The following is a 17,559-nucleotide window of genomic DNA, read 5'->3' as shown; positions in this document are numbered from 1 at the left end:
AATTATTGACTGTGAATAAATTAATCGTAAACTACAGTATTGAAAAGAAATTACGTGTCTCATTTTCACTAATCCTCTCTACTTTAATCGTCAACTACCAAAACCCCGATTTCCGAACACCTGAAAAGCTGGAAACTTTGAATTGAAGCATAAAAGAGACAAAAAAAAAAAAAAAAAAAAAAAAAACACAATTGATGCATACAAAGTGTAGGAAATAATCAACTTGTGAAAGCTTTGACAACATTTTATTATTTAACCGCAGAAAAAGCCAAGTATAATACATTTTCACACACGAAATTTAATCGGTATATACCTATATATAATATATATGTATGTGTATAATTAATTAAATTTTTTTTTTTTTTTTTTTCTTTTGTTTGTTTTCTTTTCAACGCTCGAAATTTTTACAATCAATAACTTATATAATAAATTGAAAACGTGTTGTACATAAATATAAATTCGCGATCATGCCGAAATGCATGTTGTTGGTTGTTTATCCTTTCCCTTTCTTTATTTTTTATTTATTTATTTATTAATTTCTTTTTTTTTTTTTTTTATTAACGCGTATTTACGTGCCAAATTGTATAAAAATTATTAATGAATGTTATTTTTTTTTTTTTTTCTCTTGCATTTTCCGTAACACTCGACAACTCATTTTATTCTCACATCATATATCGGTTAAACTCGTGAAACTCGTGACCACAATATGTATGTATTTAGAGTGTGAAAAACAATGCCGTTTGCATTTGTAAATTATTATAATGGATTTTTTTTTTATTTTTATTTATGTATAATTGCATTTGACGTGCGCATAGATGAGATATAATAATAGTCGATATGATTTATACAATATGTATATATATGTATACGTGTGAAATTCAATTCGTGTGTAATTAAAAATTATCCTTGTAATTGAGAAAAAATCAATCGAAAAACACGGCCGGAGCGGGTGGAAGGAACGATTTTGGTGTTTGCGCTTTTTTATAAATCTTAGTGTTTAGGTTTTTTTTATTCATCTTTTCTTTTCTTTTTTTTTTTTTTATCTCTTTTTGTTCGTTTGTTCTTCTATTTGTATATTTATTGTTACTTCTTTCTGTATTGTAGCCGCGCTGCTTGATAATGTTACATATTTATACCACTGTGAGAACCATTTGTTCGTGTGCTGTGTCGGTGTGTGTGCGTGTGTGTGCGCGCGCGTGTGCATTTGTAATTATCGTTATTATTATTATTATTATTATTATTTCTCTGAATTTTATTACCTATATGTATATTAATGTTCCTTATCTATTATTATTATTATTATTATTATTATTGTTATTATTATGTTAACGTTCGAAGGTAGCGCCCATTTTAGTTAAATAGTTATGTTTTTTTTTTTTTTTTCTTTTTTTGTGTTGTGTTGAAGCTTTTCTCTGTTCGTATTTATTTATTTATTTATTTATTTTTTCTCCAATTCTTCCGGCGAAATTATCACTTTGCAAAGTAGCACAGATTATTAACAACAGCAACTATACAATGTTGAATTTTTTTTTTTTTTTTTTTTTCATCTAATTTTCATAAATTTTTTTTTCTAAGCCCTTTGTGTCCTCAATTCTTAATGACCGTAATGTGTATTCTTATTTATTTTTATATATATATATATATATGTGTGTATATATATAATTCCTTGCAGTGATTCAAAAATGCTCATCTCATTCTTAATGCTTTTTTCTAATTTCGTTATTTTTCGCGTAGATATACTATATTTCGTTAATAATATTATATATATATATATATATGTATGCATGTCTATACATATATGTATATGTATATATAATATATATATATACATATGACTTGTCGGTTCATTTTTGTATTCAATTTTTTCTTCTGCATTACTTTTATGTTTAAATCGTAATACTTATACAATATTCTCGCGTTTTTTTTTTTCTTCTTCATTCCTTCCGTTTTTAATTATTTATTATTGTAGATCACAGACAACTTGTTCTTAATTCATAAAAACAATTCAATTATTTCCCGTAGGTTAATAATAACGTATAATTATATATATATATATATTATTTATTGTATGGCTTACACAAGATTACTTTTCTGAAAATGCAACATTCTTACGCGCGTATATTTATCTTAGAAGATGCCTTTTTTTTATTTATTTATTTATTTTTTGTTTTCTTAAACTATCAATTGTTATTATTATTATTATTATTATTATTATTATTAGCGTGTGTCGGGTGGTATCAGTATGTTTTTGTGTGTAAGTCGTGTTTTGCGCTATGACAAAAAACAAAAAACAAAAATTAGGATAAAGCAATTTTTTGGATAACTTTATCGATTAGCACAGAGAACAGAATTTCATTAAATAATTCATTTGTCTTATGTAGAAATTTTTGCCTTTTTTTTTTCTTAAGATACCTGCTTTTTTATAAAACAAAGAACAGAACCAGAATTCATTATAACGTGGCTGTAAAAAGAAAACTAAGTAGAACTAAAAATTGTTATCTTCTTAAACTAATCGCGTGTAGTCGTGTCTTTAAGTAAATGTAATTTAATAATTGGTGTTGTACATTTGTTTTTTTGGTGGCCAGCTTAGCGTAACGACGCACAGTCGTGCGAATATCTCATAACGCGTTCACACAGCAAGCGAAGTATACTTTTTTTTTTTTTTTTTTTTTATTTAGTTTCTTTAAAATTTGTCAATTATAGTATGCGGTATATATATATATATATGTTTTTTTTTCTTTTAATTTTTCTTTTGTTCAACTAATTATCCGTAATTTAAATTTTGTTTTCGATACTTAATTAATTATTTGCAACTTTATCTCTTTTATTTATTTATGCAAATGCGTTATTTTTATTATACAGTATTATCGTACCTATAATGCAACGCGTAATGTGGTGGTGTTGAAGATCTTCAAGTTTCTTTACCGACATAATAGTTTCAATGTTTTCAGCTCGTAGGGTAATATCTTCAGCTCGCAGGGTAAACCAGAGCGCGATAATTTTTATTCTATGTGTATTTTTTTCTTCGTTTTATCACCACCACCACCACCACCACGTGTAGTAATGCTTATTTAATTTCATAATCTATGCGATGATTATTCGTGAAGAAATCTATGAAAAGAAATATCGACAATACGAAGAATTATCTTCTTTCCCGTATTTCTCATTGAATATTATATTTATATGTTTTTTAATTAACGCGCGGTATATGACAGCTGATTATTGATTAATCGATTAATTTAGTTATTTTAAAAGGCGGCGATCAGCAGAACGGGAAATGTACATCAACGTTTCAGCGTTGAGTTTGACGGATATTTATACATATTAATAGTTACACAACAGTCGTCGTACAGACGCGTTTCATCGAAAAATTTTCATCCTTGTTTCTGGTTTTTTTTTTTTTTTTTTTCTTTTAGCCGTAATAAAAACAGGCAGTGATAATAAGAGAGAAAGAGAAAGAGAAGTGAATCTGTTGATGGATACTTCAGCGAGATTTTGGTTTATCCATTTCTTTTTCAAACATCAATTGGTATAATCGAGTGAAATTAATTGCGTAGTTACACCACAGCTCCGTTTTATCGTTTAGCATTATTATACGGCAAACTTATATAGCACCACAGTCTCAGTTTAGAATTATGTAATAATCTTCAATCGACAAATTAATTCATTATTATTAATAATATTATTATTGTTATTATTATACATCAAGGTAATAAAAGTCACTAATTTTTATTTATATATGTGTATATCTTGTTATCGTTATTATTCATATGTTCATACGAATATCGTCGTATTTATTTCGTCGGTTATGTGCTGGCATATTTTTGGGCAAGAATAAAATTATCGCAATAAGAAACACACTCTGCGCTGTTGTCTAGCCCTATATAGCTTTGTAATATTTCGACAAGTATACTCGGTTGGATTACGTGTTCGGGTAATCGATACTTGAGGCGTCGCGACGAGTATGTACCTATAATGATTTATTTTCCGGCCAATTCCTTAGCATCGTGCGAAATGCATATGATAATATTATTTATTTTCGTTATTCGTATTGCTCCGTTTGCCGTTCTACACGCGCACGTCAATTATGATGATTGATTTTTTTTTTTTGTTTATTTTTGTTAATTTTCTTATTATTTCGATAGAATCCGTATAAATTAATTTATTCACTTCTCCGTATATGCAATGTAATGTTATCATGTTTCTTCTCTAAGGATACTCAACCGTGTATTTTTGGGCCTAGTGGGGCTTCCACGAAATGTTATTCAGACCTTGGAAATGACGTTTCAAACTGCCGCCATCGGCCCAGGTGGAGTTGAGATACTCGTCGTCATCGTCTTGCTCAAGTTTCTGAAAATAAACGAAATCACTTCATCAGGGAGTTAGAAGGTACCGTTGAATTGGTCAGTCACAAATGATAGTAATTTACAATTTTACAGACAGTACAACGCATCTGATCCCGATGACGTCACGTTCTGGGTACAACAAACTACGCCTGCACGGTGTACATACATGTTTCGTATCGTATGCATAGACACGTCGCAAACTGTAATGTGAGTATACATGGTGTGCCTAGAACGCCTATGACACGCCCCTTTCTTAGAGGTCAAAGCTTTTAACTGAGTTTTGTACCAACTGTCTAAAAAAATCCCTATATTGTTAGGGAATTATTTTTTTGTCAAACGCTACCCTCCTCGGTAATGCCATCATGTACAGTTGTGGTGTGAGTTATTTAAAGTCCTGCTTATTTTCCTCCCACGCAGGTTCAACGTCACAACAATTAATCCCCACCTATCTAGGGTATTTTGTCATCGTTGGTACACATCTTGCTTAAGTCTAGTCCAGCGCGAGAGAGAGAAACTTTTTTGGAGAAAGAAGCTGCACTCCTAGCGTGGTGCGAGTATACACGATGTACCTAGAATTCCCACGACACGCCCCTTTCTTCGAGGTCAAAGCCTTTAAGTGAGTTTTGTACCAACTGTCTAAAAAAATCCCTATATTGTTAGGGAATTATTTTTTTGTCAAACGCTACCCTCCTCGGTAATGCCGTCATGTACAGTTGTGGTGGCAACAATTAATCACCACCGATCTAGGGTATTTTGGCGCCGTTGGTATACATCTTGCTTAAGTCTAGTCCAGCGCGAGAGAGGGACTTTTTTCGAGAGAGAAGCCGCACTCCTAGGCACACCGTGTATACTCCCACCACGCACCACGCCGCAACCGCAAATATCTGGTCGCGCGCAGCCGCGTTTCGTTGGCACGCATTTGCTGGCGCCTCGCAGTCTGGCCATAATCGTGCCTACACTACTAGTTCTGTCGTAATAAAGGCGAGGGGTCTTCTCTTGCCGTCTCGCTGGTTACGGAAGGCCCCCTGAACGGCCCACACGGATTCACCTCGACGCCACAATCTACGCAATATTATTATTGCCGTTGGCATTGTGGCGACGACATAGGGTGAATTTCACCAAACGAGGGATCGTATACTTTCGGCTTTCTTAATTCACGATCATCGATTAACTGTAATTCATTTATACAACTGAAATCGTGTATGCCTCGAGAAATGGTGTATTCATGGATGTATGACGAAATTATAGGCAGTTCCGAATACCTGGCCTCTCCATATTGCTCCGTGGCAATTTATTCGCATTGACAATTTGTCACGCTACTAATCGCTGTTATTTGCTTTTCCATGTGTACACGTGTGTCTGAATTAATTATCAAGAGGCAGCTAATTGACGTCCTGCGTATGGTGGGATTCTAACGGGCAGCTAAATCCAGCGACCTACCCTTTAAATGAACTATTTAGAGTCAAGCCGTAAACAAATTTGGCCTTTAAATATTTTTCACGTTGTTAACAAGCGCCTGATGATTGGCTATGGAATCAGAAAAATAGCCACCTACAATGACCGGGTCTCTGTTTCCCTCGTTTGCGTCAACGTGAACGCGCATCCATTCTTATTAATCGCTAACAATTTGCTAAATTCATTTATCCGCGTCATTGGGGTGATCGACTGTTCCGCAGCGGTTTCAGGGTACAAGGTACTATAAGGTACAGTCACTCCGGGTTTCAGGGCGGCTGCTAGTCTGAGGGATGAATCGATGCCTGCGTCCTTCCTCGCCGCGGAAGCTTTTCTCACGCATATCGCGGCACTTTCAACCTTGAACGTCGCACACAACCGCAGTGCCTTATTGCACCCTGTGTATGTAATTTTTACGCGCATTACCCTCGGATTTTCCACCTCGCACTCCATCCTGTGTCCACGAGTTATCCACGATAATGTGCTTTCATGTAACGCGAGAATGTTTTACGCGTTTCTTCATAGGTGTTTGATGACGAAAGAGTAAGTCTGCGAATGCGCATGCGCGGAGTACAGAAAAGAGTCCTATGAGTTAAAAGTAATCTATTCCGTACTGCGCGCATGCGCTGACGCGAAAAAATCTAACCTCAATTTCGTGCTTCGTGAAAAAACGCGTAACATACTCTTATTACATGAAGAATCGTGTGCAATATTCGTTTTTGGCTCGCACAAGAGTATTAAATACAAAGTTGGTTATAATTACAGATTCTTGTACCGACATTGGGAGTGTCAGTAAAATGTCGGTGCAGGAATCTGTATCCAGAACCAGCCTTGTATTGATAGTCGCAAGCATACTCACCTTCGGATCTTACGCGTGCTCACCTACATACGACTCTTATCGCAAACTTATGCTCGGCCTGAAAAAACCAAGTTTGCCTTCTTTTTACACAATATATTATCATCGAGGGTTCTTTATTCCTGCCCCTCTAGCTTCTCAGAGCAGGGCAGGGGGACGTCCGCTCGACTTCTCCCAATACCCCGACCTAAAAGCGAATGTTGTTTTTCTCTAGCCAGCGAATACAGCCCCAGCTGTCTCTTCGTGGATATCTACACACTTCTCTGCATACAACGCGGCTACGAGCTCGTGAAGGATACGGATGGGGTGGATGACGGCGGTTTATATGATCCAGCGAAACGGATACAGCCAGACTAGAGACGGATTTCTGCAGACTGTGCGACGCCATACCGCCAGAGGCAAATGACGATCGGGGGTGGAGAGCTTGCGAGCTACTTGAGATGTTCGAATTCACTAACGACAACTGGAGCCAGACCAATTGGTTCGTCGTAAACTCAGTATTTAAATGTTTCCCTTTATCTGTAGATGATGCACGTAGCAAGCTCAGTTTTCATTGATAAGCGCACTAGTTTGCGGCTGGAAATCAATTTTATCCGTTTCTGTACTGCATATATTCGTATGTAAATCGCGGGAAATATGTGTTATGCGCGTATTTATATTCCAAATTTATACCGGGGTATTGGAAGGCCGCAATTTTGTGAAAGTCCACCGTACGATACGCTTCGTATAGCTTTCGATTGGAACGACCCTTTGCCCGAGAGAGATAGAGCGACGGGACGACCTCGAAGAGAAATAGATTTTCACCCCGTGCAGCTGCACCGCGTTCTATGTATACCTACTATATTTAGAAGATCTCGATTCCATTAACCAATTCAACAAATGTCACCTGCTTCGCCCATGCAATGTTCCTACACTTCTCTAAATAGCTACTGGAGCGAGCTTCATGATATAGTCTTTGTGGGGATTTTATTTTCACTCATTAATATAAGCTTACAAGCTGATTTTTATTCGGACCGTCCTTTATATGCCGAGCTAAAGCTCGTTTAGTCTCTCAGTTAACAGCGACCAGGCTTGGAGAAGAAGCCTTTGAAATTACGACGAGTTGAAACATCGAAGCTCGCGCTAGGATACCCTCGAAGTGTTTTGCTTTCACGAAACATTGTCAACGTGGAGCTTACCAGGCAAGCTTATGTACTTGATCTCGTGGTGCGATATATGTCTATCTTTTTTCTGGCCCTCATCCCGTACCTCCATCCCTTTATCTATACGATATTAATCTTATGTATCCCTAGGAAACGATCAATCACCCTTATTCTCCGGCTCACTCGAACGGAGAGTTCACCACAGTTATTTATAGCCCGAAGACAAGTGATGGAAAAGCAAAAAAGCTGACTGAATTTGATAAAAAGATCATCAGACCAAATAGTTGGTGCGATTTTTCACGGTTATATTGGCAGTTGGTGACGTTTGGGATTGATCGGAATCGGAGTAAACTGCCTCGTTTGCCTATAAGGGAAACAGCAGCTCCTCAGGGTTCAGAATGAGCATTTGGTCTTCGCTTACCCTTGGACGGAAAGTGAATTTGGTATTCCATCAAGACTTTCCCTACTGATGTCGTCGGCCATCGCGACTTTCAACTGATGCCCAAAGCTAGCCAAGTCTTCTCTGAAGGCCTCGCTACCGGGCGTCAAAGCTCCGCTCGTCGGCGGCAGGGGCGTCGCATTGCTGCCGTCTACGTCGATGCCCTCGTCGACCTCCTCGCCGTCGACCAGGACCTCCTCCTCTTCGTTGTAAATTTTGAAGTAGGCGATGGTGAGATAAATCACCGATATAATGAAGGATGGGATCGGAATGGCCATCGCGTAGACGAGGTTCATGTAGACCTGGTGCATCGTTATCGTGTGGTTAGGAGGCGTTCGAAGAAGACCGCAAGCGGCGGGAAAGGTAGCGTAATAATCGAGTCTCGTATAGTGACCTGCCACATGTCCAAGTCGCTGATGACGATGCCGGGGTCGACCTTCGAGTAGTAACAGCTAAAATTGTGCCCTATGATCGAGTATTGCTTGTAGAAAACGCTGCAGTTGAGCATCGGTGGGTAGCCGCATCCCTTGACGTTCGGGAATAGCTTCGCTCCGGTGAAGTACCACTCCGAGTCGTTGCCCATCAAACCTACGGAGCCGAAGACGAAGGTGTTTGTCAGTGGGCGTTATTCGACCGGAACCCCGGGTCAGCCAACTCCGGTCGCCGTCATTAACACACAACATCGTACCGTTTCACCTGCATCAACGATATACCTGTCGGGTAGGGCTTGGCCAACTCAAAATCATCGTCCTCGCCGAAATCCTCGATCACCTCCTCGGCGTATTCGTATTCCCTCAAAGCCCGGGAACGTCTCGAACGAGCAACGTTCGCCTCTTCGTCGCCCTCGACACCTCCTCCCGCCCTGCCCTCCTCCCCGTCTAGTCGAGCATCCTCTAGTTCCGACGTACCGTTCACCGGAAGTTTGTAGTTCACCCGTATTTGTGTACAATCGTATAACTCTTTGGTACAACCTTCTCTGCACGATGTCCACGAGCAGTTACGGGTACCTGAAGCGTGGGTGAGAGGATGATACCGACAACCGTTGTTTCATGCAGTTTATCATTCGGACACCGAATACACAAACAACGATCAGGCAATTCGCAAGGGACAACGAGAGGAATCAACGTCTGATGGATTAACTTTTATGCGGCCATTAAGAAAAGACACGGACGATTAACAGTGCTTTCCAATTGCACGAGGCTATCGCCAGATGTACGCGTGCCAAACTGACGAAATCCCCTGGGATACTTGCCAGCATAAAATCACGGATGTAGGTTAATAAACTGAAACCTAAAAAAATTAAAACTCGGAGATGAAATAGATGAAACAAAAGGAATGCATCGCGCACAAACTCAGTCTCACGGAACTGACCATTCAACGAGGGAAATTGGACCAGAGTTACCGCGTGTGTTACAAAAGTTTGTGTAAAAAATTGGCTGACTTATTCCTTCTACCTACTACCATCTAGTTTTTAGTGTTTTCCATACCGTCGTCGTGTAAAACGCGCGTTCGCTCAATCGAGGAAAAATATCGCACGACGTTGAAATTCCGACTGAAGAACGACAGTGATTAACGCTTACACACGAAGGACATTTTTACCACTAGCATGCCAGACAGGGACGACAAGAAAGCTCTATACCGTATCTACTATGATGACAATCTAAGGAGTATTTTGGATTTTGGATTTTGGATTTTGGGTCAAACCAGCGACATTCGCTGCGGTATAAAAATTATGTCTGTCTAGGCATGCAGGTATTACGTAATGGAAATTAAGCAATGCGGTAAACGTGCTGGGAATGTGGTCGTTTGGATAGCGAATAACGAGGAGGTTGAGAGGGGGGGGGGGGGTAATTATGCACACAGAGTGACATAGTGGTGCAGTAAAGCGTCTAGGAGTTGGGTATAGTGTTGCATTGCGCAGTTGTTAACAAAGAGAGACTTCCGTTCAATTACGACTACGACGACGACGACGGCAACGAGAATGACAATGACAACGATCCAATGATAGCGGGAGAAGGCCGACGTGGTGATGTGGGAGTGAGTGTGTGCGATACGTGGAGTACGTGAAACACGAAACGTGGAACACCGCTGCGATGGCTTAGCCTTCACCTCTTCGTGACTCTACGTCGATGGTGACACACTCGGCAGGCCGTGTTTCGAACTGCATGAAGATTGTCGTGAAGGCAGGGTCGATGACGAATGGGACCAAGAAGAGGAAGGCGAAGAGGCTGAAGGTGCCGAGGAGAATGAAGAACGCGGTCGTGTAGAACAGTAGCTTCTGCAGGAACGTTTGTTTCTCCTTGTCATCCGCCATTTTGGAGAACCGATCGCGTTCGCGATGTGTTGCTTGTCCTCAATTCTTTCTCCTGTTTTCCTTCGACTGTCGAGAGCTGTGATCCAGCTGCTTTCAGACGACAGAATGTAGATCTTTGACTATACAAGGCTAAAAATTTATCTACACATCGGTTAGCCTCGCTTCAAGGGGATAAAGTTACCAAAAACTGCATATTATATAATATCTCATTTTGCGAAAAAGAAAGTTTTTCTTCTTTCCCGCCGCAATTACCTCTCGATCAACTAAAAAATCCAATTCTTCAACGGCGATATGTTCATCACCGAAATGAACTGTTATGGATGTCCGGATTCATCGAGCACTTACTCCAGCTTAGTCTCATGGCTGGAGGGATCTTTTATGCTTGTTTTACGAAGAGCGGTCGAAGTAGAAGCAAAATGAAACGAAAGAGAGAGAGAGAGAGAGAGATAGAGAGAAAGAAAAGATAAGAACACGATATCTAACGTTGGAAACTCATTCGCTGATGGCAGATTGATCAGGGCTGGATTAACGAAAACTTGAATAAACTTTGACGCGTTGGTAACTGAACCCCCTAGAGCGAGGTACCGCCGGGGCTGCACGGTGCCCCGTTTTTAAGCCCTCTCATCCTTTCGGCAAGGACTTCGTTTCCCGGTCACTTCTTCCTTGTCTTCTTGTTCCTTTACTCCTCCTCTGTCCTTTTCCGGGCGCTTTCGGAAGCGGTAAAGAGGCGCGGGAGTCGAGGCTCACTATTTTACTACACCGGCAATCACTGTCCACATTATTTGACACGTTCGATTGATGACGATGAAAAAAAAAAATAGTCCACTCGAGTCAATGCCGGTGTGCAGCAGCCCGATTGCCGTTCAGGTCGATTTTCTCACGACATGTAGGTGTATTGTAAAAAAAAATATAACAACAATAGTAACAAAAACGGTTTCTGCTCCTGCAGAGAGTTGCGTGTCAGTCAAGGATTACGTATGTACGTATGGCTTATTTGTCTAACGAGGGGGCAACCTCGACTAGAGGAGAACACCCTGCTACGTAATCCTTGGTGCGGCGGCTGACGCCGGGCTACTGCAGGCTTCGGGCTTCGGCTTTTGGGGCGAGCTTACTTTCAACCCGACCCCAGCGCCGCGACGGCATCTGGCGGCATCGACCGCCGCGTCCAGGGCGTCCCCCGTGCAAGCTCAAAACCACCCTTGCTCGCACCCCCTCCTATCACTATTTATTATTCATTCAAAACGAGTTGCCCGCCGTCTCAGGAAACGTAACTCTGGTGGTTCCACCCCTTTCCCTTACTTTCGGTATGTCTCTGGACATAAAAAAGAGGGAAAAAAGGGACAAAACACCCCTGTCCTACCGAAAACCATGTATTAATTATCAAAAGAACGAGAACCCGAACTGCAATGGTGTAAAGGTTTTTTTGCTGTAAGGGTAAACAGATGTTGTGCCAAGGGGTTGGCGATTTCCATCGGAGACGAGGAGAAGCGCCTCTCGGCCAATCTCCGATTCATCGATAAGTGAAAAGCTCTTCGACGCGGGGTTCCCGGGTCTCTGTGAAGAGGAGCACACGGATGCAGTGAGCAGATTATAACTTTGACATATACACACCCACTCGGCCCACTGGGTAGGGGGGGATAACGGAATGTTCTCGAATCAGAAGGGGTTTGGTGCTTCGGAACAAAGAGCACTTTACAATTTTAAGTCTCAACTCAGTCGGCGAAAGAGAGAGGCTCGAGAGAAATTGGCGTCAACAATGATACTGCGGCTTGTGGGCACCACTAACAAACCCTCGACTCACTCTCTTCAGTTCCAGTCTCCCTGCAACCGGGAGACAATGGCTTTCATCAAACGAAACTTAAACTCAAACGGATCGCCGCAAGACGATTTAGTCAGCTCGTCATTGGTCCAACACGAGCTTTAGCGGAAATATGATACGAGGTAAACGAAACGGAAGTACATCCACTGAAGATGATCTTCTCTCACTATCTACAGGCATGAAGTTCATCCTTACTAATTGGCTGAATTTACACACGCGAAACCAGACGGCGGAACCGAGGATCCCTCTTCCAGTCTTCGTCTAATGGGCAAACAACAAATTCTCGACATTCCGTAAAGCTCGGAGCTTTTTCCCTGCGGCGATAGCTAGATTATTCTTACACTCCCAGGCAAAAAACGGAAGCCGAGTGTTAACTGGGACGAAAACAATGCAGAATCATCCCCAAAGCCAAACACACTCTCTCCATTCAGATCTCGTTGGAGCTTCTTGTCTGGTTTTGGTTGGTTACTGCCACAAGTCGTTCCTTTTAAAATTCTTGGCCTGTCTAGAGACATCGAGCGAAGCTCCTCGCCTCGAATTCCGGAATCTCATCATCCATAAAGGACCTTAAGTTCAAGCTTTGCCTCCTTGCTCAAATGATCCCTAACGAAAGCCCTGAAACCCCGAAGTCCTGACGACCGCTAGCAACTACCTCCTACCTTGCTTATACTTTGAGAAAAGTCTTCACTCGTACCTTCGAGTCGAACACCTAATTCACAATGGCCGACAGTGAGAGCAAGTTGACCTTAGGCAATTTCTGGGGTTGTTCCAAGAAGAGAGATGCTAGTGAATCGCCGTTGGCTTTAAGCCAGTCAACCAAAATGTGGGCCAAATGCTTTTCCACCCGAACCGACCGAGCCCAACGCCTTGTCCCCTCTCGTTATTCCCCGGTTCAATTGCAAGTACCAAGATGGAGCAAGCGGAAAAATTTGTTTACGCTTAGCTGATTATGGATTAGTTTAATCCCCCTCGAGTTGGATTTTTCTTCTCCGCTCGTTCCAAGCTTTGCTTTATACACCGAACGATCTGCGGATCAATCGTCGTTGTATACCGTTGATCGTTATGTATGAATTATTTGGGTCATGTAGGTATGCCTTGATGCGGATAATTTAAACGAATACCTACCTTCGTCCGCAGTCGGAAAGTGACACGTTCCGATAAGGTCTTCGTTAATAAATTACCTCCTTACGAGTTCTTACGTAGCTCCCGTCAAAAATTGGGTCAAACTTTTCTCTTCTCATTCCGAACAACCTAGTACCTATCTATTATTATTATTATTTCGTAAAAATATATCGCAACGTTCTGCTTGAATTCGTTAGGATTCTGACGAGGGAACGAGAATCCTATTCTCATTGGTCAGAGCGAGCTTTAATTCCGCAAAAAACAAGGATTACACCCGTACCTTTATCTGCGGGTATTGAAAAGAGCAAGTTTTTCTCTTCCAGAAATTTTTCTCTTTCCGTTTATACGCCGTATCACCGATATTGGAAATATCCTCCCGATATTTATGACTCGCACATCGATGCCTGCAACCCTGCGTCTTCTTTATTCACCAGGGAATTTATCCCAAGTATATACTATATATATATATATATATATATACCGTCGATATCCTGTCGAGCTAGACGACCAAGCTCAAGCTCAAGCTCAAGCATGCGATGCAAATTTTTGTTGCCAGTTATCGCTTTACTTGATCCCACAAATCGGCTAATTACGAGGCCTATTAAACCCATCGAGTCGTGCATCGGTTTATTAAAAGTCTCAAGTAGCCCGCGGGAGTAATTGGATTTTTCTATCTCCCGAAGGCACAAAGTGCACGGGCTGGAGAACAATACCGATCATGAAAGGCAAGCGTGCAGAGCAGAATGTCAGATTACGTAACAATAGCGGAGGTGCTGCTGGGTTTAATAGCACCAGGAAATCCCATTTCCCGATTCCCATTCAACACCAGAATCCAACAATGTTGTTTTTTATTCTTCTTCTTCGTCGTCGTCCTCTCTCAACAACTTCCCAGTTCGGGACGACGTGTGTAAGGACGATGTGTACGTACATACATCAAAAGCCCCGAACCCGGGATCGGAATTAGGCAGGTATTGGAGTCGGGGAAACATTGGCATTGCATTTGTCGTAGTGACAGGTGTATTGATTTTATACTGCAATACGGCAACCCCCAGCTGGCGCTTCGGTTGCTCCAGGTTACCGCCATATTTGTTTCTCTTACGGGAGCTTTTCGCTACTGTGTGTGCAAACGCGAGCTTTTTCCAGGACTAAACCCTGCCCTCGTTGTCAGCCGCCTTGACGTGAGTAAAGAAATTGATAATATGATCATACGTTATTACTACGTTGCTTTTGGCGCTTTTTTACATCCTGCCAATTCATTTTACTCCCTATATTTCTCTGTCCGGTGCCGCAGGATCATTTTACCACTTAAAACTCATGCACAGATCACTCGTCCGTGATCTCGGAGTCTGTGCAATTCTCGTCTAAACAATATGTTAGAATTTTGACAGGTGGTCGCTGTCACTGATACGTGAACGTCTTTAATCCACGAAATTTTTTTTCTGTCATGAAAAAATTTACGATCAACGTTTCGACGATGGTTTCGCACCGAGTTTCCTCAAAATTAATTCTCACGTGGTTTGTAATCCTCCTCATATCCCGGCTGATTAATATTCCCATGATCAAATTTTTTAGCCGAATTGGTTCATCGGTAAAGATTTGAAAAAAACAATTTATAATTTTAAACACCGTATTTATTTTCCCGCAATTTTTGTAATAATCGATTCGTTTTTATATTTTATTATTCTGTGTAGTTTTAAATCGATGTCAGTGGCAGGCGCCAAAATTTTTTCAAATTAATTGTCAATCATTCAAGGGAAGGAAGACATTCTGAATTCCTCAACCCTCCAGTCCTACGGCTGTTTACGTATGTATGTGTGTGTGGATGGGTGAATACTAGCTCGATTCTATTCATTGCGTGCTAAAACGGTATACGCATAAAGTTACGTAGGTCACGAGACCGATCGATCGTCCCTTAACCCGCTCGAATCAAACGAAAGAAAGTTTATTCCTTGCAAAATAAGGTGTTCGGATTTCGAATAAATTTTTTTATCTTTTTAAACGAACAAATTCGATAAACGATATTATAACCGCGTTGATTAGCACTTGCGATGATTGAAAATTGTTCAAAAAAAATTTACTCCGTTTATACGTATGATTTAATTCTCCAAATAAATTCTCTCTCTCTCTCTCTCTCTCTCTCACTAAATCAACAATATAAATTTTCCAAGGTAATACGCCGGTACACAGAATTAAATTTCACTAATTGGTCTCGTTCATAATTAACAAATGACAGGAGTAACACCGACCGTCACGCAATAACGACACCTAATGACGAGACCTCACGATTCTCATTATTATTATTATTATAGAAAACCGCAGCCTGCCAGGGTGCCAATCTTTTATTCATTAATCGCGTTCCGTCTCTTCAGCCAGTTCGCCGTTATTTTTTTCACCCGCCTTTTCGTTTTTCATTACGATTACGAAACGCTTATCGTGAATCGACACAATCGTTAAGTTACGATTATACTTTCACTTCCTCTCCTTTTGCGAATTATTACACACAAGATCGTATTTTCAAATCTCGTTTCTAAAATTTTTCCCCAACCTTTCGCACCGCCAAGGACGACATCTTCCTTTGAGATTCTCGGTAGGTAATAGTTTTTCTCCCGCGGGAAGTTGTGCCCTGCTGGTTAGTTCGCGACCTGGATCGATACGAAATGAGAGAATCGTGTCGCTAAATTGTTTCATTTTCGTCTCGGTTTTTTCTTCTTTTAAATTCTTTATCGCAAATCAGTCTCGTTTCTTTTTTCAAAAATTGCAAATCCATTTTGTAAATTTTCACGAACATACACGCGCGTAGCGTGATATCACATCCCGAGAAAATTTTGTCGCTGTCATTATTTTTTCCACCTAATTATCCACCTAATTTCTCACTTCCTCGCCGTGCATGGGCGTAAATCATTTTTTAACGGACAATCCACGTTCCGCGAAGAAGGCGGATTAATATGGCGGTAACAACAAGTTAATAGGTGTACGTCAGGCTTATGAGAGCGTATAAAGTGGCTCAGACGTTGCCCGAGTCCAAACCATTTACTAATTTGGCTAACAGGAATCGAGCTGCTGCCGTGTAGCAAGGTTGGAATTTAAGTGGAAGATCCTGTCGCCGGGTGTTTCGTTGTAACCAGTGTAATATGATAATTACTAAATTGCCACCAATAGGGCTCAATTCTAGAGCGGAAAATTTTGCGATCTCGCCTCATTCTTCGTCAGACGTCAGATCTGTCTGGACGCGGTCGTTTCGCGAGATTTTTCACCCACGATTATAACTTTTCAAGGTTCGACAACCGTTGGCGAATTTTCAAAGAACAGGTCAATTCAATCGGTTCATTTCGTCAAATCAAATTCGAATCAAGTAAAGTTCGCTCGTTTGACGTGGTGTAGTTGTGTGAGTGACGTTTTAATATTAACGTGAGTAAGCTTAGATAAGTATTTACTGCATCGGTACGAATCAAGTTTGACGCATCGTATTAGCAAATTTAAATTCTTCGAATTAACAGTGATATTTTCGCTAGTCTAAGAAGCAATAGTATTTCCTAATCGAATCTAGTTACCATCAATCTGTACTTTCTCTATGCGTCAAAGTCAATTCGTACCGATCCCGCATTGAATATATAGAACATATTTTCTCTATTCGCGTTTTAAGTTTTATTTGATTGCAAAAGAAAAAAAAAAAAAAGAAAATACGTAGCCTTCTCAGCCCTCGGCGTTTGTTATAAAAATATTTGACCCCCTTATATATACATATATATGTATGAGTATGTATATAATTATATACATATAATGTACCCTCGGTAACAACTTTTCCCTACGTACTGGAAAGTGCGGAATTAGTTTCGTATCGACCACCGAGTTTTATATACCGTGTGTGGAAGTAGTTAAGTTCTACCTGGCATGGATCGATACTGTAATAATCCAGAGCATACCGGAGAAGGAGGTTACCACCGTTCGATTCGGTGGCACACGCGATAAAAAAAAAGAAGAAAAAGAAATGAATAAATAAATAAAATGAAAACCGTTTTTCAGGAGTAAATAAAAAGGGAATTGATATCGTGCCTACGATATAAGATAT

At 40.5% G+C, this 17,559-nt stretch overlaps 1 protein-coding gene across 5 annotated transcripts in view; it reads right to left on the bottom strand.

Annotated features, from left to right (window-relative positions):
* Nucleotides 1–3,890: 3,890 nt before the first annotated feature.
* Nucleotides 3,891–17,559, bottom strand: part of LOC124414909 (cilia- and flagella-associated protein 298) — a 37,359-nt gene continuing 23,690 nt past the window's right edge. The window contains exons 1-6 of one of the 5 annotated variants that reach the window (XM_046896071.1): nt 11,135–11,630; nt 10,345–10,690; nt 8,949–9,242; nt 8,630–8,823; nt 8,218–8,537; nt 3,891–4,369 (exon numbers count right to left, since the gene is read on the bottom strand). In XM_046896071.1, coding sequence (XP_046752027.1) covers nt 4,240–4,369; nt 8,218–8,537; nt 8,630–8,823; nt 8,949–9,242; nt 10,345–10,549 — 1,143 coding nt within the window. In that variant the 5' untranslated portion in view covers nt 10,550–10,690; nt 11,135–11,630 and the 3' untranslated portion in view covers nt 3,891–4,239. Of the gene's footprint in view, nt 4,370–8,217; nt 8,538–8,629; nt 8,824–8,948; nt 9,243–10,344; nt 10,979–11,134; nt 11,631–17,559 lie in introns of those variants that run through there. The other 4 variants (XM_046896072.1, XM_046896070.1, XM_046896073.1 and 1 more) reach the window with 4 other exon arrangements.

The sequence above is a fragment of the Diprion similis genome, chromosome 14, assembly GCF_021155765.1.
Source record: "Diprion similis isolate iyDipSimi1 chromosome 14, iyDipSimi1.1, whole genome shotgun sequence".
NCBI classification, from domain to species: Eukaryota; Metazoa; Arthropoda; class Insecta; order Hymenoptera; family Diprionidae; genus Diprion; species Diprion similis.
This window is presented reverse-complemented; position numbering and strand designations above follow the sequence as displayed.